At 43.0% G+C, this 21,638-nt stretch overlaps 2 protein-coding genes across 5 annotated transcripts in view; one reads left to right on the plus strand and one right to left on the minus strand.

Moving 5' to 3' along the window:
- Nucleotides 1–948: 948 nt before the first annotated feature.
- si:dkey-172o19.2 (nuclear factor interleukin-3-regulated protein) lies at nucleotides 949–3,490 on the minus strand. Its single transcript, XM_042057485.1, has 2 exons — nucleotides 3,144–3,490; nucleotides 949–2,496 (listed from the first exon to the last, which is right to left on the minus strand). The coding sequence occupies exon 2, from the start codon at nucleotides 2,490–2,492 to the stop codon at nucleotides 1,404–1,406; it is 1,089 nt and encodes a 362-aa protein (XP_041913419.1). The 5' UTR covers nucleotides 2,493–2,496; nucleotides 3,144–3,490; the 3' UTR covers nucleotides 949–1,403.
- Nucleotides 3,491–4,661: 1,171 nt separating this feature from the next.
- atp8b3 (ATPase phospholipid transporting 8B3) overlaps nucleotides 4,662–21,638 on the plus strand; it is a 30,363-nt gene continuing 13,386 nt past the window's right edge. Inside the window, exons 1-13 of one of the 4 annotated variants that reach the window (XM_042057481.1) lie at nucleotides 4,662–5,713; nucleotides 5,891–5,943; nucleotides 6,710–6,825; nucleotides 16,887–16,945; nucleotides 17,090–17,181; nucleotides 17,307–17,420; nucleotides 18,077–18,175; nucleotides 18,599–18,660; nucleotides 19,111–19,183; nucleotides 19,433–19,503; nucleotides 19,712–19,803; nucleotides 20,723–20,881; nucleotides 21,469–21,557. In XM_042057481.1, the coding sequence (XP_041913415.1) occupies nucleotides 5,704–5,713; nucleotides 5,891–5,943; nucleotides 6,710–6,825; nucleotides 16,887–16,945; nucleotides 17,090–17,181; nucleotides 17,307–17,420; nucleotides 18,077–18,175; nucleotides 18,599–18,660; nucleotides 19,111–19,183; nucleotides 19,433–19,503; nucleotides 19,712–19,803; nucleotides 20,723–20,881; nucleotides 21,469–21,557 (1,089 nt within the window). In that variant the 5' untranslated portion in view covers nucleotides 4,662–5,703. Of the gene's footprint in view, nucleotides 5,714–5,890; nucleotides 5,944–6,709; nucleotides 6,826–10,688; nucleotides 10,733–16,337; nucleotides 16,514–16,673; nucleotides 16,798–16,886; nucleotides 16,946–17,085; nucleotides 17,182–17,306; nucleotides 17,421–18,076; nucleotides 18,176–18,598; nucleotides 18,661–19,110; nucleotides 19,184–19,432; nucleotides 19,504–19,711; nucleotides 19,804–20,722; nucleotides 20,882–21,468; nucleotides 21,558–21,638 lie in introns of those variants that run through there. The other 3 variants (XM_042057482.1, XM_042057483.1, XM_042057484.1) reach the window with 3 other exon arrangements.

The following is a 21,638-nucleotide window of genomic DNA, read 5'->3' on the forward strand; positions in this document are numbered from 1 at the left end:
TGGTTTTACAGGGATATTTCTCCCTCCTGTGGCCACATTAGGAACTGATACATTGTGTTGGAGGAACGCCGTCACCATTTAGATAAAAACAAATCTGACGATCACACTGACTAATAGAGACATTATTTTACAGTTAATTTAAAGCTGTGTGGAAATACATGGTATCTGATGTCAGGTGTTTTGGAGATAGGCTATCTTATTGAAAGTCTGCTGTGTCTGCTGGAACATGGAAAATGTGTGGGAGACTCCCAGTGGTGAACCCTGTCCATTTATGCCACACGCACACAGACATTCATTAGAACTCTGTGGCTTTAACATCCAGAGAGGATGAGAATGAGTGACTGGCTGTCACTTGTATATTCACAATGAAGTCTAACAAGGAAAGAGACCTCAGAGATGGTTTAGTTCAAATTATAACTTGGTTTAATTTTGGTTAAGATGGTTAGATTTCATGTTAAAAATGTTTACTACATATAATTTGTATGTCTAAAATCAGTGCTTTATTTGGTAGGTGGCTCAGTAACATGAAGGAAGACCCTGAGCTCTATAGGCTAGTTAAATGTTTTTGTCTTTTTGTTTCATTTTGACTGTTTTGACATCATGCCATCTTTTCACAACCAAATGTACAGTTACACCCAATAAAGTGAAAAGACTGTCCGTTTGTAATATGCTAATTATTTGGTTTATGCCTACATAAACATAACCAAATCCTGTAGGCTATTTGAAGAAGCGATGGTGTAGCATTTCAACTAGCGGGTTCACTAGTAATACTTTTATATTATTTTCTACATTTTTTGTCTGTTTTTAATCTGTTTTTATATTTATTTTTAAATGCAATGGTTTTGCAATGCTATCTTACAATTGTTATATTCAAAATATAATATATTAAAAATATATTTAAAAATATTTACAAATATTAAAATAAAATAAAAATTCAGGAGAACAAACTTACACACATCAGTTTAATTTATAAAAAATAAGCCTACAAAATCCATGATCCACACATTTTCCATTGTGATGAAAAATTACAAAAAGAAAATCAGCATGTCATCAAAAACTATAAAAGCTATTTTCTACCAGTTAAACAACAGTATGAAAGGTTAAAAATAGGATGAAGTAAATCTCTAAAACCTGCTTTTTCCACATAATTTTTTGCAGTTTTTAACAGAATTTTTAACAGTTCTCAGCACTCAAGTACCTCTTTAGCTCAGTTGAAATTTCTCCACGTGTGTAGGACTCGGTAGGGCAATGCAGAGTCTTTCAGACGGGCTACTCCAGGTCCGCACTTGAGGTGCTCCGTTCGTGGAGTGTAAAAATAGTTTCAGAAGACCTCTCTAATTTTTTGAATGAACGTGCCACTATCACCTCTGGTGTGTAGCCAGTTCCACTAATTGCAGTGGAAGCTAATTGTTGCAGTGGACGCTCCGCGAACGGAATGCTTCAGTTACGTGCTTGGTACAACCTGCCTGTTTTAGGGGCAGATAGAGCGACAGGGGCAAGCTGGGGTAAAGTGAAGAAGGGTAGAAGCAGGAGGAGTTCCAGGGAACCAGTAAGCCATCATGGAGCGCAGTTTGCCCGAGATGAGGCAGCAGCCAGCTGGGGCTACCCTGAGGAGAGGAGGGGAGGGATTGTGGAGGGATAACCTGCCACTGGGGCGGAAAGGCCTTTTGGAGTGGGGCTGGGGCAGTCTCTTCTCCCACTGGGACGTCATCGCTGGAAGAGACCTGAGCTGCTTTGTGTGGTTTTGACGACGCCTCTGCCGAAGACTGGCTGAGGTTGGTGGGCTTAAAGATGAACTCTGGATGAGGAACACAGGCCGCGCTCTGGGGGTGGACAAAGGAGGGGAGCAGCGGAGACGACCTCGAGAAGACGTCCGGAGCCCTCTGATACACACTCAAAGGGCTCTGAGACAGGGCCAGGCAAGAGACTTTCCCAACTGACCTGCTTCTCGGCCCCTCCAGCAGGGGCACACAGCTGCCCTTGAAGCCCCAGAGAGTGGACGGTGGCTGGCTCATAAGCGGGTGTCCTTGAACTGGCACTGGACACTGTATGGCGGTGGGCGGCGGGAAGGGGCGCGTGAGGTCCGGCTCCCTGCCCTGGTGCGGGTGGCACTGCAGGCTGAAGACCTCGGCACGCAGCTGGGCGTTCTCCTCGCTCAGGGCCAGCAGCTGGCCCTCCAGCATCATGTCGTTGAGGCGCCGCTTCTCGCGTGAGCGCTTGGCCGCCTCGTTGTTCTTGCGGCGTTTGTCCCAGTACAGGGCGTCCTTCTTGCTGGCCGGTGTCATCTCCCGCTTGCGCCGCGGGTTTGGCACCAGGTGGCTCTTGAAGGGCTGCAGCCTCAGCAGCCGTTGGGACAGGAGTGATGGGCCCGGTAAGGAGACGAGACTCTTAGGAACAGGCGACTCTTCACCACCATCCCAGCTCCTCTCCACAGCGGACGATGGCGAAGACCTGCTTGCCAGGAGACTAGTGCTGCTCAGTGGAGTACACATGGGCCTAGTTATAAGGGTAGGAAATAAATGGTCAAAACAAATACTCAAGGTCAGAGAAAGGACATTTTGGAGGAAGTAAGTGTGGGTGCGTGGGTGTGTGTGTTTGGGGGGGGGGGGGGGGGGGTTACGGTTTCAGCACAAGTACTAATGAGAATCAAACTTTGATGCCAGTGATAAGGACACATTTGTAATGAAGAAGTACACATATGGAACATATGTTGGTTGAGGTGTTAAGTTTTGTGGTGTTCTGGGCCCTTCCTGCAGCTAAAGAAAGTGCAACAAATATGCAGAGACCCTAACACTGACAAATACAACTCCTTCATTCTGCATAAGGCTAATGGACACTGAATGATTGTAGATGTCCACACCTTGCCAGATCAAATTATGTTAATTTAATTAAGAGAAAAGCATTAATCGAAAATAGAAAAAATGTTTGCTTGCCAATCAAAAAAGTATTGAATCTTATTGTAAGAGACCAGAGAAGTATTAAACACATCAGGCCTTGCAGTTGTTTTAGACAATGAAATTGCTGTAACTTCAAAGACAACATGTGTATTTAGTCTATATTAAAGTGGACGTAAAAGTAGCAGCCTGTAATTTTTTACAACTCAAGCTGAATGTTTTAGATTAGGGATGTGTACCGTAGCCTACCTGTATGGCGCTGTCTTGTGGCACAGTGCTGAAGAGCAAGGTTGAAGTCGTGAAGGGTGTATTCGCTCCTGTCACACACGCATGAAAGCTAACAAAACACTTTCTCAGTCGCATTTATATCAAGCATTGAATCTGGGATCTCTCTCTTTCTCTCTGTGTTTCTCTCTTTCCCTCTCTCTCTCTCTATTCTGTATCTTGAACATGGGTAACCGCCCTCTTAATGCAAAGTGGTTGAAATCCGGAAATCCAGAACATGCGAAAAGACTTGCGACGTGGGTCAAGTAACTATCGCAAATAGTCCATTCTCGCGTGAGTCAGTGAAATATGACATAGGCTACTGTATGTACAGTAAGGCATACCTGTCAACATTCCCAAAACGGGAGTTTTTTTTTGGGGGGGGGGGTCAGTGTTTATACCGGATCTGTGTTTGCATATTTAATACGTTTCATACACGTGTTTCAACAGTGCATTTCGGTCGTTGCTTTTACCTTACCATTACCTTACGCATGCCAGTTATGTATCCGCCAGCTGCCTGCCTGCAGTCTACTTCCAAAACTCCAAAGCTGCTTGCTGTCAGATTTGGTTCCTAGGGCACAAGTTCAGTGTATCAACAACACTCAATAACAGTTTATGTGATGTGTTAATCAATTAAATTCCCAACAATTTCACAACAGCTAGTTCTGGAGTAGGCCATTCAACTAGCCCGCTTGCTTACGACGAGACTCGGCTGGGCAGTCGGCTCCCGCTTCCTTATTTGGGTTTTGGGTTGCCAGGTTTTAGCCTATGACAAAACGGTTGAAATTGAAACTAAGTGATCGTGTATGTGTAGGGTGTATTTCATACACAATCTGACAACCTGAATGGATCAATGATTTTAAAATGGAGTTTGATGGCCATGCAAATTACGGGAGTTTTCCGGGAGAAATTACAAAACGGGAGGGTGCTGGGAGATGACCTTGAAATACGGGAGAAACCCGGGAAAAACGGGAGTGTTGACAGGTATGCAGTAAGGCTACATCGGTATAGCAGTACCAACTTCTTCCTAGAGTAGTGTAAAGCGTCTTTTAGGCGTTCTTATCCATACATGCAAAAGCATCGACAAAGCCTCAGGTAAACGTTAATCGTCAGCACAACGCAGACTTTCTAAAACGATTCTATGGAGAACATTATTCAGTCAGGTGTTGGGACAGATGTTCTACATAGGCCTATTGTGAATGTCAGGTGTAGCCTATGTGTTGTGCCGAGTAGGCTGCTTAATGCATAATAGCCATAAACTTCTTTTGTCTTAAAAAAAAAAACACACAAGAGCAGAGGTTGTATGAGGCCCTAGTCTACACACCTACAGAAATGCATAACTTGTGGTCTGAGTTGCATCGAAAAGGAGGCCAAGATGTCAACAGGTTGTGAAAACTAGCGGATGTGGTGGTGGCGGTGAGGGGGTGTCCAAGTTGTGAGAGGGGGCTGCTGCATTTGGGGAGAGGGGAGAACTGTGAAGGAGCCGATGCACCCGTCGGTATTCACCTGTGACTCATCCTCTGTGACTCATCCAGTTCTTTGATCTCCGTCAGTGACTCATCACAGCCCTACACAGCTACACGGAATTCAGAGGACGTCTTGTTTACCTCCCCGCTCCTCGCAATCTGGGCTGGCTCGCTCTACCTTGAGCCAAGTCTTGCGCCTCGTGCCCATCACCACAAGAACAATTAGTGTGGGAATACACATTGGGCGTTTTTCACCGACTGGGTTTCACTTTTACGGTGCATGCATGATTTTGAATAGAGAAACATCGCATAACAGTAGCAAGTCAAGCAGCAGCCAAGAAGTTCTCATGTAACATGCCAGAACATGTATTACCAGAGCAGCTACTGGTCATAGTACCTGAATTGTTTTGGTTTTTCATCAGTTTACTGTAAAGCGTTGCGTGGCACGTTTGATCCTGCTGACGAACCACTTCCTGCCTTTGAGCTGACATACATACACTCTTCCCGTGATGACCTTGTTTTAAATGTATTATTTTTTATTTGTTATGGTATTTTTCTTTTTTCCAGTTGTTGACTGCAACTGCAGAAGAGTGCAAGGTCACTTTGATTGTGCATCCTTGTATAGGCTCGTGTTGTATTGGCGAGTAGGGCCTAATCTACACCAATGCAACAATGTGCCACTTTTTTTCTGAGTTATGTGTTATGCACCTAGTATTGGTATCAGTCAAATACATTTTTATATGATATACAGTGGCCATGCAATGGACAGAAATATAGCTCTCCCCAGTGACAATATAGGATAGCCTATGCACTATGTAGTTCTGTGTTCAAGCTGAAACTGATATGTAGGCTATAGTGCTTGGAAGGTTTTTCATGGCCTTCAGGAAGTTTACTCACTAGATTTTGGCCAAATCTTACTGCTGCTTGAAACCTAGTTGGTTGAAATTGAGAGCCATCGTTTGGAACCCATCATGGGCCCTAATTTCAATGGGCAAAGACTAACTAAAGGTAATTTAATAATTAGGCAAAATCAATTTACTAATAAAATTAAGTGCAAACATTGATGAGCCAGCTCCCACATGCTACACAGTAAGTACACTTCATGCACAAGACACTTAGTTTGCACATTGCCTGCCATTTAAATTAGAACCTTCTGTATGTCTTATGTCCTTAGGCTACTGAGATAAACTACGCTGTTATCATTACTTATACAATGTTGAAATCAATGAATAACTACACTGAAGTGACAGGTGTTTTCATTTCCAGGATCTCTCAGCACAATGATGCAGTTGATGGGGCATCCATCACCTGCAGACGTGGTGAGTGTCACACTTGGCCAAACAAACACTGCAACTCTGTCTGATCAACTGCAAACCCTGCAGAGTGGAGGCACAGCATGCAAGCCTTACACCTTTACCCCACTCTCGCCAGCCACCCCCTCGCGCCCACCCACGTTATTCCCAGCATAACTCTTTCAGTTGAGTCATACACACATGGGGGCGTGCATTAACCTCATTATTACTGCCACCAACCCACTGTGATTGCCTTATCTAAATACCGTAGATACACAATACATACATCATGTACACAATACACAATCATGTTGCCCTTTGAACAAAACCATTTCTGCTTCATGAAACATTGGGAATTGTTTGACAATGAGAAATGTGTGAATTGGTGGTTGGTATATATATATATATGTTTCTAAATATATTTACATACATATTGTAACGATTTGAAGCCGACACACACAGTTGTCCAATCAAAAGGTTTATTAGCTGAGAACAAGAGCAGGGACACAGACACAGAACACATTGCACACGGAGCAGGTCAAGTACACACACACACACTACACATACAGGGGAGGACGCAGCCCCCCACACAAAAAGGATCACACACGAGGGAGAACTAAAAGGGGAACATGTTACAATAAAGACGCTAACTTTACACTCAAAACTAAGGAGAAACACAGACATAAACCCCAAATGTTCACCCCCGTATCCCAGCATGCCCTGCGTGGGAGAACGCTATGCAATGTCTTGTGCGCCGACGTTACAATATGTTTATGTTTCTTTTTTTTTTCAGATAGCCCGCAAAGGGGCAACATTTGTTCCGCAGCCCAGGCCTGGCTGTAAAATGCTTTTACAGGCAGCACCTTTGGGAGAAAAAGGTCCCTGTGTTCTGTACAGAGCTCCTAGAAGGTAAAGCTTTAAAGTAAAATGTGAGCACATCATATACACTGTGAGCTGACTTTACTAAAACAATGTACTAATGTGTGGCCTGCAGCTTAATTCAGAAAACACTGATGGAGATCATTATGGAGAAAAATGTTGCCCACCCCTGAGATAGCCTATTTGAGTGATGATTTGTGGTGTAGTATTGTGACTGAAAGAAAGAAATTAGCTTATTTTCCATCTACCCCACAGTTAGATAAGAGGATACACACCATTCTCTTCTCTTTGTGTGCCATAACCCAATCTGACACACTGTTAGCCTTTTGCCATTAGCTTCCTTTTAGCTATAGGCTAGCTGTAGGCTAACTGGTGTAACCCACTTCCAGTAAATTATGCTAAGCTAGGCTTACAGTATCACTGGGTATATAATAACTGGGTTATTGCACACACAGAGAAGGGTATATATCATCTATCATCAAGGTAGATGCTAACTTTCGGGTAGACGGCAAATAAGCAAATTTCCCCAAAAGTTGGTTTGTTCCTTTAAAATATAAGTACAGTAGGCTAATATAAATAATATTTAAAACATTTCTCATGATATAACATATAATTATGATGGGCTCATCACAGACTCCATCTTCTGTAGTCATTACTGCAGATTTTATTTTGAAACAGAGCCCAGCAGAATAATTTGCTGATGAGCCAGGCTGCAGATATGCCTCTGATAATGGTGTTGGTTTGTAGCTGATTGTGGTGTATGTTTTTAGGGCACTGGGGCACACTAAACCACATAGCCTACTGGTAAAGTACATTTCATGACAGGCCTGTTGTTCTACCTGACCATAATAAAACATAATGTAAGGTAATGTATGACATAGTGTAATAGGTTTAACGTTTAGCTCTAACTACTTGTACAAGTGTACGAAACACTAAGACCCCCCCCCCCCCCCCCTACATCTGTCCTCTGTCTGTCAAACACAGTTGCATTTTCAGGTCTGAACAAAACCGTTAAGGAGTTCTTCTGGTCCGAACCACTCTGGTTCGGGCATAGTTGCTCCACAACGGAACAAGTCCAGACCTAACTTCCCAACCTCAAATGTTGTGGGTGGGGCTAAGTTTGGCTGGCATCCAGGCTACCTATTTGCAGGCAGCTTCATCATTTCCAACTCCTGTCTCTTTCATGCTCAACAGATAGAAAATATTTTGTTCCACAGGCTAGCTCTTTAACTCAACACAAAAGTGGGCTGTGGTGTAATGGACCATTGGTCATGACACTGGCTCTTGGGCCCTACCATGCCAACCCACATTCAGACAGACAGTTACGGGCTGTATTAACCTCCATCTGTTTAAGTCTTTCTGTGTTTTAAGCCTTCATTTCTAGTATTTATTTAATACATATATCACTGAACCCAACATACTCTAACTCCTTCTTATTCTTTGTGGTCATGTACAGCAGAAATTCTGGCCCTTCCAAACATCAGAATCACCACAATAGGTGCAAGGGCCTTCTCCGACACTGCACCCAAACCATGGGACTCACCTCACTCCACATCCTTTGACTCCCACAATTTAAAACTGCTCTTAAAACCTTCCAACCAGCATTAAAACCTGCTCATTTAATGTTTTATTAATGTCAGTGTACGTTTTACTGATGTTTTTTTATCTGTCAGGCAACCTTGGGTGCCCTGAAAGGTGCCATGAAATATATGAGGAATGTACAGCACTCTTGCACTTTTTGCACATTGTGTTGCCTCAAAAAACTTTTGAAAAATTAAGAAAAAAACTAAAATACAGTGGTCTAATAACCAACCTTGTGTGATTACTGGTCTCTCAGAGTGCAAGTCCTCTTTGCCAATGTACTAAGACTTTTTGACCACTGCACCAGAGAACCTTTCTCAAGAGGACTTAAAAACAAGGCGCAGCTCTACTTCATGCTTTTTGAGTTGCCATGAAATATTGAAAATGTAGTATCTATTTATCTCCTGATCTCTTTTTCTTCTGGTCAGTTTGTTCTACCTTCATGACCCCCTGCGCTTTGCTTTGGATTTCCAGTTTAACAGTCCCAGCAGCTTAGCTCCAGCCTGTCCCCATCACAGCGACCGCCACCTCCACCGGACTTTCTATAGCGAGCGAAGGTAGGAAATGTGGTATGGTGGAGATGAGGTTTTTGCCTGGTAAGCGGTCTGCAGTTTAACTGTCACGGTTTAACTGTCGCGGAAAAGTCCAGGCCAAGCCGGTTTGGTTGGTCACATTGTTCAGAAGGCCAGGGACTATAAGCCACGAATATCACGCATGCTGTGCAATACCACCCTGGCGCTAGGCTCAAATTTATAAATAGATGCCCTGCTTGGTTGTTTTCACACACAGGTGTCAACCGCTTACCCAAAACAAATGGACACACAAAGAGATGTGCATACCCATATGTACACACGCACACACACACACACACACACACACACACACACACACACACACACACACACACACACACACACTTTCCCCCCTCGATCACACAAACCGTTAGCAGCTGTGAACTTGCATGAAGTTGCTGTGGAAAAAAAGCATTGAGATTGACACTTGATAAGAGTCACACTTGCAGATCAAGCTCACACTGCTGTTGAGAACTGAACAACATTCATTTTTTAAGTCTTTAATTTTCTGAAAAGCTGCAGTTCTCTTGTTTTGCCACTAGATGGGACAATTGTGAAATAGAACACTAAGATATGTGTTGTGATGCTTTATAACAAAGGAGGTTACAGAATTTAAACATACAAAAACACAGATCGAAATCAGGCCACGCTTGTGTGAGGTGAAATCTAGGTTTCCATGTACAGTGTGTGGTGAATCTTGTGGTTATTGCTCTATGTCCAATTGAAGTGTGAGATTTATTCCACTTTGGTTCATTGTAAATGTAGCATTTCTATAGTTTTGTACTGCACCACTTAAACAGAAAAATATAAAAAAAAACCATATAGAATGAAGGCACTTCTGTCATTCAAAAAGGAAAAGGGAAATCTGTGAACAAATCCTGAATGGAAAGGCTGAACTACAGCACATTGTATTGATATAGCGCTTTATCTGGATACCCAAAGCACTTGTGAAATAGTGAGAAAGAGAGAGTGGGGGAGGAAAGGGAGAGAGCGAGTGAGTGAGAGAGAGACACACAAAAAGAGAGAGAGAGAGAGGCCAGAAAGTTGCAAAACAACAGGGACAGAGAGGCCACATGAGGAAGATAGCAAGTGGTGAAATCAGATCTGTGTGCTGAATGGCCGGGATCCAAGGATTTAAAAAACAGTGCAGACAATGATGCAGTGTTCCCCACCTAAATGCATACTTACATCCCAAAGACACACACACACACTCACTCACGCACACAAACACACACACACACACCGTCTGTCGCTAGTGACGTGTGTCTATAGCAGCAGTGAAGCTGTGTGCCCAATGATGACCTGTTTCCACTGGAGAGTGATCCAGTGTGTGTTAACACACTAATAGGCCATGCTGGCTTGGGAGAGCAGACTCCCAGGAGTGATTGCCACCTTGGCGGTGACAGGAGAGACAGACTGATTGAGAGTCTTGGGACCAAAGGTGTTTGTGTCCTCAGAAAATGAACCCATTTGACACCAAAGGGCTTCCTCTATTCATCTCTCTCTCTCTCTCTCTCTCTCTCTTCTTTTTCTTCTTTCTCTCCTTTCTCTCTCTCCACCCCATGGAATCACATGTATCCAATTGTTTTGAATGGGGTATGAGAGAAAAAGGGTAAGGGAGTGATGGTAATGGATCACTTGTTTCACATGCATGCAAATTAGCAGGTGTGCCTGTGTTTCGTCAGTGCTCTGTCCTCAGGTAGATAGCTCATGGGCTTTAATACATAACCCAGGACTTTCAGAGCAAAAGGATACAGGAGTTGGATTCGGCTCCAGCGGACATGGTGAGTTACCCGAACCACAGGCATGTTAGGCATTATAGAGGCAGTGTAGTATGTGTGCCCTGACTTTGATGGGAATTAGTGGGCAAATCTGAACTGTAGAACAAGCTACAAACAACAGCTAGAACACGAGTGATCCAATGAAATTGGACCAAACATTTCCCAAAGGGGAACAGAAACCAGATAGATAGATAGATAGATAGACAGATAGATAGATACTTTATTGATCCCCAGGGGAAATTCAAGGTCTCAGCAGCATACAGACAACACATACACATTCTTTAACAGCAGAAAAAGTAATTAAAGTATATAATATAAAAACACAACTAAGCAATAAGGACAGTAGAAGATAAAGAATATACTAAATATACTAAAATACAAATTATACTAACTAACACTTAATCTAAATCAATTCTAAAAACAGTATCCACATAGTGGTGATTAATCAATCAGAGGCGCTTGCAATGACTGAGGCAGGACTGAGCCTGTGATTCTCTGTGCATAGTAAGGTAAGGTAAGGTGCTCTGTGTGAATGAGTGTCATGGTGATAGTGCAATGGTGATAGTGGTCATGGTGATAGTGCAAATGAGTAAGTCCAACAGTGCAACAATGCAAAAATAAAGTCTATCTATATATTTAACTACTTTAAGAAAAGGTATGTGTGGCCACAGTTCGGCTGTGGCATGGAGGGAGGGGTTATGCATATGTGCTAATGTGCTAATATAGCACGCAAACAGTGAGGCAGAAAGACAGTGGTAAAAGTGGCTAGTAGACAGACAGTATCCAAACATGGAGGGGGTGAAGAGGCAGACAGACTATGCAGAGAAGTCTATCTCTCCTCTTCCCTTAAGTGAAGCATTGAACAGTTCAATGGCCCTGGGGACAAATGACTTTCTCAGTCTGTCTGTTGTGCAAGGAAGTCTCCAGCTGATCAGGCTCTTCTGCTTAACAATAGTGCTGTGGAGTGGGTGACACTCATTGTCCAAGATGTTGATCAGCTTGTTCAGGGTCCTTTTGTCAGATAGTGAAGTGATGCACTCCAGTTCAGCTCCCACTACAGAGCCAGCTTTCCTTACCAGCCTGTCAATTCGCCCCGCATCCTTCTTCCTTGTGCTTCCTCCCCAGCATACTACTGCATAGAAGAGGACGCTGGCAACAACAGACTGGTAGAACATCCTGAGGAGCTTGCTGCTTCAATGTGTGAAGGACCGCAGCCTCCTCAGGAAGTACAGCCTGCTCTGCCCTTTCTTGTAGAGTGCATCAGTGTTGGCTGACCAGTCCAGTTTATTGTCCAGGTGGAGACCCAGATACTTGTAGGTGCTTACCACCTCCACATTGACCCCATCAATGTGGACTGGTAGCAGAGTGGGCTTAGACCTGCGGAAATCCACCACCATCTCCTTGGTCTTTGAAGTGTTGAGTTGAAGATGATTGAGAGGGGCCCTTTACACGAAACCGCTGGGAGAATTTTCTCTTACCGCTTTCACACCTTTAACGACACCGGCAAGAAAAAACCTTGCGTGTACACACAGAGGTGTAACCGGCTAAATGTGCTGTAGTGCATATGCCAGACCAGTCGATGGCGCCGCTGTGCAGAAGCTTCACGATAATTTTGCATGAATCGTGTAGAAGAAAACATTGTTGAAACCAGAGAATGTCTAATAGAGTCCCGAAGTGTGGCGTAGAGTTTCCATGATGGCAGAATCACTGGATCTAAACAAACTTTCGAAGTGGCTTAAATAGCATTGAATGTAGACATGTGGCATCATTTCTAGCTAATAAAAATAAATATATCCATTTAAACGTGTTTTACCTGCTAAGCAGCAGCTTAGCCACATAACACGGATTCCCTGGCAGGTGTTTTAGAAAGAAACAAAATTCCAGTGGATATTTCACGTCTTCTCAAAGACTGGCGGCTGTTAAGAGTGACATTTTTTGCCAAAAAAATAAAGCCAAAACACGTCCGTGAATTTAAGGATTTTAACCGCATGCTGTGAAGTTACATGCAGGTCTCTTTTACGAAGGAAACCCATGTTAAAATAAAACTCTGTAGTCACGAATTTGATCGTGTTGGTATGAATATATGTTGTAGGCTAGTATGTGATTCCTTCACTGTAAAAAAATATACTAACGTCTTAGAAACATTGTAAAATTATTGAAATAGATTAAGAAAGCCACCGCTATGGTGATTTCTAATGGTAGATTGATTTGTTTAGATCCAGTGATATCGCTGCCTTGACAACGCTACGTCATGGCTTTGGTACTTTATAAGGGCTCTGGTTAAGCAGTCACATGAAATAAGGAGACTACAGACAATTCGGTTTTCAATTCAACTGTTAAACTAATAAAGTTCATTTTCAAGGTATGTGACTGCTATGTGAAATTTCAAATGATTAGCCTACGCATTGCATTAGGTCTGAGCACCACTGGAGAAAACTAGCCTGGGCCCACTTCCCCGATAACGACGGAGACACGCTCTTAAGAGGGTTTTCTACGATTCATCTTACGATCGTGCGTTTGCTTTTTCCGACTGTTTCCCGAACATGCTCGTAGCGTGAACGCGCATGCACTGCTCTTAAGATGCTCTTAAGGGGAGCTGTCCACGTTAATAGTTCTGAAATATCCTCTGATTTGACGGTGATGTCAGGTGACTGCACGTCACAGCTATAGGCCTACCATTTAAACTTCGGATCTACACATTAATTCACATCAATACGAAAATAGAAACACTTTGACATCTGCATGTAAGCATCCCAAGTAGGTTATATACCACACAGAGACATAAATAATTGTAATTATTTTAAGATTAGATTGTTGCACCATGCAATAATTTTTCGCGGTGCCACTTAAGAACACGTTTGAAGATAAGAAAGAAGTTGAGTAAGAAAGAGAGGAAATGTGCAGGCTTAGATTTTGATGCAGTAGGCTACAGACTAAACCACATGTTGCTTTCTCTGCTTTTTACCTCATAGGCCTAATAAAATATTCACTTAGCAAAGATAATGTCAAACTATTCTGGCAACGTCTCGTTTCATAACTTGATTGCATTTTTGTCCGCTTTTCATCACATTATTATGACCATTAAATGTAGGCTATTTTGCACGCTAAAATCTGATTCATCACAGGTAAACACAATAAAGAATGGGAACGTAAATTGGATTATGTATTCTAAGTTGTAATTCCTCTGTATGTCCTGTTGGTGACCTCAGTGAGAAGTACTGTTAAGACGCTCTTAGCCGGTAACGAGTACTCTGGAGCACTCGTAGATCTACTAGTGTTTTCACGATACTCTTAAGCTACGATGGTTTCGGGAAACAGTCGGCAAATCTTAAGACGTTCGTAAGAGGGACTTTACGACGCTCTTAGGCTTAAGATGCTTTCGGGGAAGTGGGCCCTGGCCTCGGCCTGCCTACGTACTTCCGGTCGATTTCTGTGTGTGAGGCGCACTCTTGGACTCCTTGAGACGCGACTAACCTTTCGGTTGAAGTTCTTGTGCATAGGCTATTATAGAATCCAATCCTGTTGCCCCTGCTATTTATCAATATAGCCTTTTATTGTTTTTTTTTTTGCCATGAATCGTCTGAGCTATGATGAAATTGTGTGTTGTTTAAAGTTGGGACGATTACTGTAGGCCTATACTGCCCATATTGGAATAAAGAAATAAAGGCCCGGCCTAGCCTACTTCGCAAAAGTCCACTCCGTTGAAAAATCCTGGCTACGCCACTGTTAATGACCTCGTGTCGGAATGGCGAAGTCAGAGAGTCTGGTTTCCAGGCTAGGAGAAAACGCTAACATGCAGTAATGTTTAACTAAGTTAAGCTAACGTGTGCTTCTAATTTAGCCACTAAAGGCTGATAGGCTACATTGTGCACATAAACCATGACCGGGGAAAGAAAAACATTTTAATATGATAAATAAATGGTTTGGTTTGTTTTGACAAGCAGCATGTCAGGTCGAGTGCCGTGGCTGAGTTGAGAGGTGGGGCTATGTCGTCATAAAGTTGCCGGCTTTGCACCTACAGGCGTCTACATGGCGAAAGTTAGCCGGCGGTTTCAAAAGTTCCCACTACGGAATCCGGTTTCAAAAGCTATCGGTTTCAGTCTCCTAAACTGCCGGCGTCGTGTACACGCAAGGCGTAACCGTTAACAAAACCTCACCTTCAACAAACAAAACCTTCACAAAAACCTGCGTTGTGTAAACGCCACCTGAGTTTGCCCCATTGCACAAAGTCCTCCACCAGGCTCCTGTACTCCTCCTCCTGCCCATTCCTGATACATCCCACAATTGCAGTATCATCAGAAAACTTCTGCATGTGGCATGACTCGGTGTTGTAGCAGAAGTCAGATGTGTACAGGGTGAACAGGACTGGAGAGAGCACAGTTCCCTGTGGTGCTCCGGTGCTGTTGATCACAGTGTCAGAGAGACAGTTCTTCAGTCTGACGAACTGTGGTCGTTCGGTCAGGTAATCTGTAATCCAGGTTACCAGGTGAGCGTCCACACCCATCTGCAAGAGCTTGTCTCCCAATCTGAGGGGTTGGATGGTGTTAAAAGCACTTGAGAAATCAAAGAACATGATTCTCACAGCACTTTTCCCCTTGTCTAAGTGGGAATGTGTCCTGTGTAGAAGATAAGTGATGGCATCGTCCATGCCCACTTTCTCCTGGTATGCAAACTGTAACGGGTCTAGTGCATGGCGTACCTGGGGTCTGAGCATACCTAAGACCAATCGCTCCATTGTCTTAATCACGTGTGATGTAAGAGCGAAAGCTCTGTAGTCATTAAGCTCACTAGGGTGTGGCTTCTTAGGGACAGGGGTGAGACATGATGTCTTCCACAGTGTTGGAACTTGTCCAAGGCGTAGGCTCAAATTGAAGATGTGCTTCAGTGGCTCCCCCAGTTCAGCAGCACAGGCCTTGAGTAGCCTTGGACACAGTCTGTCAGGCCCCGCTGCTTTATTGCTGCGCAATTTCTTTAGTTGGGCTTTCACTTGATCTGTTGTAATGGTGAGGGGTGTAAGGGGAGGGGAGGGGGAGGGGTGCATCTAGGATCTGTGTGTCTGATGGCTGTTGACTGAAGTCGTTGTCACCTCATTGTTTGTGATCGCCATGTGGGGGAGGGGTGCAAAATCCAGTGATGGTGGGGGTACGATAGCCTGTGATGATGGAGGTGAGTGTTGCACTGGTATAGAGTGTCCCAGTGACTTCCGCTTTATTTCCGCTACAAGGGACCTATCTTTCAAAAAAATATGAACGGGAGTTAATGGAGAGATAACAATTATTTTTTGGTCCAGTTTGAATTGTGCCACGAATTTCACATATGATGTGTGTGAATTTAAAAGATAATTTTTCACGTCAAGAAAGTACTGTTGTTCGATAGACTTCAAAAGTTATGTTGGTTTTGTTGTAGAAGTGGTTCAACTGGTTCGCCCTGTCCAGGTCCCCCTCCACAGAACTGCTGTTCTTCTTCAGGCCAGTGATAACCTTCATGCAGTCCCATGCCTCCTTCAAGTTGTTTTCCTGCAACTTCTGTTCCACCTTCCTTCTGTAGTCCTCCTTAGCCTCCTTCAGCTTGAATTTTTCCCCTTGCACGCGCCTCAGCTCTGCCATGTCCCCCTCTCTGAACGCCATCTTTTTCCTGTTAAGAAGGGTCTTGACATTGCTGGTTATCCAAGTTCTGCTGGTACACCAACATAATGAAGCAAACAAAGCAGCGGTCAACGTGCAAGATGACAAAGCATGAGCTGAGCTGCTGTGTCAATAGTCCCATCCATTCTACAATAGAAATGTAAGTCTTGGATGTGGTCACAGATAAGAGCCAAGAACCCACCTGTGGCCCCTCTGCATATTGTAGCTCCACCTTCTAACTGCTTATTTACCTATCACATTTTTTCCCAAACCACTGGAGATAGGACACATTTTTCCATTTCCTTCTTTCTTTCCTTCAGCTTGCAGAAATGACCGCTCTGCTGCCTGGAGTTGAACATCCTGGAAACGTTTCAGGAGATGTTACATTTAACTTAAGATCATAATTATTTTTTTGAACAAGTATTGACATTTCCTTTCACAAAGGTAAGTGTTAAAGGGGTTAGTATGTTTATCTTACTGTATATACTGCAACTATTGAACTTTTTCTACCTTTTTCTGACTATCTGTTTTAGAGCACCTCTCGTTTCTCTTCAAATGGCCAAAAAGAAATCTTGCAGTTCAGAGAGTTCAGGTAAAGGTTTTCTTTATCTCTTACCACCTTACCTGTCATTACATTTACTCAATTGCGTGTGAATAATCACAAACCACAAAGCCCCCAGCATTCTGCAATGACAATTCTTTTCTCTTTGTGATGTTGTTGCCATGGCTGGCTCAGACATCAGCTGGGAGGTGCGAGCAAACTCTGACCATTTCCATAAACAACTGCAGAGGAAGTCGTTCTTCTTTTTCCAATGGGGGCGATATGCGGTGAGCGAGTTTCACACATTTCGCAATTCACCTGAGGCTGCATGGCCTTATTTTACATTCCACAGAACTGGGATCCCTTGTTTCAGTGTCTGTTTATTTTTTGTTTGTTTGTTTGTTTGTGGCAGGACAATACCATGCGCAGTCATAAATACACCCCTCTGAACTTCCTGCCGTACACAATTTATGAGCAGTTCCAGCGTTTTGCAAACTTCTACTTCCTTCTGATAGTGATAATGCAGGTGGGTAAGAGAAACCTTTCTATCCTATATCAGAGGGAAATAACCCAGGGTGACATTCACACTTTAATCAAATTGGGCTGGCTGTGGCTTTATGTAACAAAAACTATTTGACTCTTATTTGACTAGTTGATATAAGTGTATTGTGTTTTGGTGATCATAGTGTAGTATGAGACATGGGTGTTTTGAAACTGAGGAATGATATTCCAAGTGTATGGTTTAGTGACAGACATGGCAAAACTTTCTAATTATTCTATTCTATTTAACTTATATGATAACTTATTTGATATGATAATCAAACACACTACACTATAATCACACTACACTATAATCAACTACCCAAATAGACATACTCTAAATATATAAGTGTATGGTTTAGTGTTAAAGTTAATTTACTGTTAGTGGTAAACCTAGAGTGTTACGGCTTTGTTTTGCTCAGAGAATGAAGTCATATGGTTCTTATATTAGCTGCTTTACCATTCCCCCAGGCAGCTTCATAACTAAACCACACACTTTAAAAACCACCCTGATGCCAGCTGACTGAGACACAGGCCCAAATGCTGATCAGCAGCTTCCTGGGAATATGCCGGATGGTTGTCTTTGTGTGTATTTTTTTTTATGAAGCTGTTGTAATGCAATGTGTGTCATGCAATTTACAGTGTGTGCCTGTCATTGCCACCATCCCATGGTACATCACTGTGTTCCCTCTGCTCATAGTCCTGTTTGTGCGAGCGCTCAAGGATCTGGTCTCTGATCTGGTGAGTTTAAACACTACTGAAAAGCCTCTCTTTCTCTCTCTCTCCCACACACACACACTTTCACTTTTTGGCCAGTTTCCTGTCTCTACCTTCCTCTCTTTCATTGTCTTTCACTTTCTCCATTTGCCCATTCCCTCTCTCTCTCTCCCCCCATCTGATGTTCCCAGTACACATGACATGGACATTATAGTTGTTGGGATTGATTACATCATAGTGTGAGATCTAGCAATAAAGAGGACATGCAGCTACCCAATTTTGCACTCATTCCCCAAAAACTCCCCAGCTGTTGTTGATGATGTTTTGTGTGTGTGTGTGTGTGTGTGTGTGTGTGTGTGTGTGTGTGTGTGTGTGTGTGTGTGTGTGTGTGTGTGTCTGTGTGTGTGTGTGTGTGTGTGCGTGTGTGTGTGTGTGTGTGTGTTTTAGGGGCGCAGACGCAGTGATAAACAGATCAACAGCAGGTCCTGTGATCTTCTGACTTCAGGAGGGTAAGCCCTGAGGGGGATGCTGGTCTCTCTGGCCTCAGACACTGGGTAGCTGAGGTTCATAAAAAAAAAACGTTCATGTTTATAGCTTTTCTTGATCGCAAAGATGCACTTAAAGAACCTTAATTTGACCTTCTTAGCATAGCAGAAGTCATCACTTGAAAATGTGTTAACACCTTTTCTTTAGTTTCACACTTTTTGTACACCCTTTTTCCTATACATTTAACATAGCTCTCATTGAAAGAGTCCAACCTTGCATTAGCTTTGTTGCATGTTTTAAATGTTTTATATTGTATAAAGTATATTTTGCAAAAGTGTCTCATTTTGGCCAGAGTGCTTCTGTTTAGGCCTGTGTGTTGATTGTTTTGAAAATGTGATGTTAATGATTACTTCTCATGCTCTCTATGTCTCTGTCTCTCTCTCTCCTCTCTCTCTCTTTCTACTTTGTGTTAGATTAAAAACAGTCCAGTGGAAAGATGTGTCCGTTGGAGACGTGCTGAGGATTCACAAAGACCAAATCATACCAGTAAGTGGCATTGATGAGCCTGGGAGAGTCTATCTATCTATCTATCTATCTCTCTATCTATCTCTCTATCTATCTATCTATCTATCTAATTGAAGGGAGATATTTGAGAGAGATATTATACTTTAGTGACTATAGGTAATGGTTGAAAAGCTTTAGCCTGTAAAATAACTCTTCATCCTTTTCTTGTCTGTCTCTCTGTCTATCCATCTGTCTGTCTGTGTGTGTGTGTCTCTGTGTGTGTGTCCATAGGCAGATCTTCTTCTTTTGTCCAGCACTGAGCCACACAGTCTGTGCTATGTGGAAACCGCTGACATAGATGGGTGAGAAACTTTCTGGCCATTCAACATTGAACCAGCCCCCGAACAGACCAAGTGCAGCTGTTCTTTGTTCACTGTTTTTCACGCTTAGGACAGGATCTGGTTTAGAAAACTACTTTCCTCAACCACTACATAATGGTCTAGTTCTGTGGCATGGTTTGGAAATGTGGTGACTAACCACAGTGTCATATGCTATGGCTCACTTTGACAGAGAGACCAACCTCAAGTTTCGCCAGGCGCTGGCTGCTACCCACAATGCACTGGCCTCTGACCCGCTGGAGCAGAGCCTCTCAAGCTTCAACGGTAACTTAGTGTGCCTCTCTGTTGTAGATACACACCTTATATTCCTTAGATACACCGTCTCCAAATGGGTCTCCAAAATCAAACAAAGTGTTCGAGATGCACTGGTGATGAAGTCTCTGGTAAACATTGGCTTAGGTGCTGGTTTCTCATTGACTTCTGTGTTTTTAGTTCAGTGTTTGGTTGTGTGTCAGGGTCATTTGGCATGGTTGAAGAGTAAAAACTGGGTATTGTTCCTAAACAGGGTCTGGGTGACCCAAGCTCATACTGTAAATCCTCATCACAGCACTCTGAGAGCACCCAGTGTTGATTGATGATGGCAGTCCAGAACCAAAAACAAATGCAAAACATCATAGTAGGCTAGGCTCCCCTCCATTTTGTCTTAGATTGACAGAAGCATTAAAGGAACCATATGTAAGATTGTGGCCAAAACTGGTACTGCAATCACTTTCAAATTACTGTAGAGCGGTGTATCCCCTCCCTCTCCCCCGACTTGAGGTTGCCAACCCGGATGCCGAAACACTACTGACTTCGTGATTAGTAGATAGGTGGAGGGTGGCACATCAGGCCAAAACACAACATCAACATCAGTTGAGGGCTGCAACTTCACTTTTTAAATGACAATATCCTGGCCGGATTACTGTTGTCAGTGATATAAGTATTTGAAATGAACATGATTTCTTAATGTCTAGTGACATATCAGGGCCATTTTATGATTAATTGAAATACATTTCTTACATATGGTTCCTTTAAAGCAATCGAGAAAAACTGTAATGCAAATCCAAATGATTTCTTCTCATGCTCTCTGTCTCTGTTTCTAGTCAGAGTCAGTTCCTGTGCATTCGATAGTAAAATCTATAGTGGAGAAACATCATAGTAGGCTCCTTCCATTTTGTGTTAAATTGCTTCTGTTAATCCTCAGGTATTGTGTTTTGTGAGGAGCCCAATGGCCGTCTCTACTCCTTCCAGGGGGAGCTACGGTGGAACGGGGAGACCCACAGGCTGGATCCTGAGCACGTCCTTCTCAGAGGGACAGTGCTGCGAAACACCGATCACGCATACGGTCTAACCATATATGCAGGTATGCCGCTCTTAAAATGTACGAAAAAAATGAATTCTGTAACAGTTTTACAGTATCGTAAACTAGCATCAGTAGCACTGTGTGGGCATATAGATGGCAGTCAGAGTATGAGATGAGGGTACTGCAGTTTCCGAAGAATGGTTAGTGGAGCAGTGTACCAACAACAGAAAAGGTCATGGGTTGAGGTCAAATTTGCGGATTCCATAACGATTGAGGATACAGAAAAAAGCTCAGCAAACTAGATCATGGGTTTGAGGTAAACTTGTCGGTTTAGTTCATAAAATACATGCACTGCTTTAGATGAAAGAGTCAATGTTGGTTAACATGTCTAGAAGTGACGAGATAAATGAATGTAAACATTGAAGATATTACATATGTGCCCTCTACACAGTATTTTCTCTGGCTTGGAAATGTACTACTGTGCATGCCACTTTTTTACCAGCAAAGCTAAAGTAGCTACAAATCCTGACAACATGAGCTAAAACCGTTAAATAGACTGTTGCTACACAGAATGTGGCACTTCTCATCATACAAATATCCAAAAGCTCATCATGATTTATTGCTCTGCTGTATTGGTTTGTTGCCAGGCGCAGACACTAAGATCATGAAAAACTGTGGCAAGGTGATATTAAAGACAACCCAAGTGGAGAGGATCCTCAACAGGGTTATTCTGGCGGTAAGAGATGTGCCGTTTTGGATAACCGGCAAGAATGGATCTAGTCACATTGTTGTTACATTGTAATGGATTGCTATATCA

Source organism: Alosa sapidissima, chromosome 12 (assembly GCF_018492685.1).
Source record: "Alosa sapidissima isolate fAloSap1 chromosome 12, fAloSap1.pri, whole genome shotgun sequence".
NCBI lineage: Eukaryota > Metazoa > Chordata > Actinopteri > Clupeiformes > Clupeidae > Alosa > Alosa sapidissima.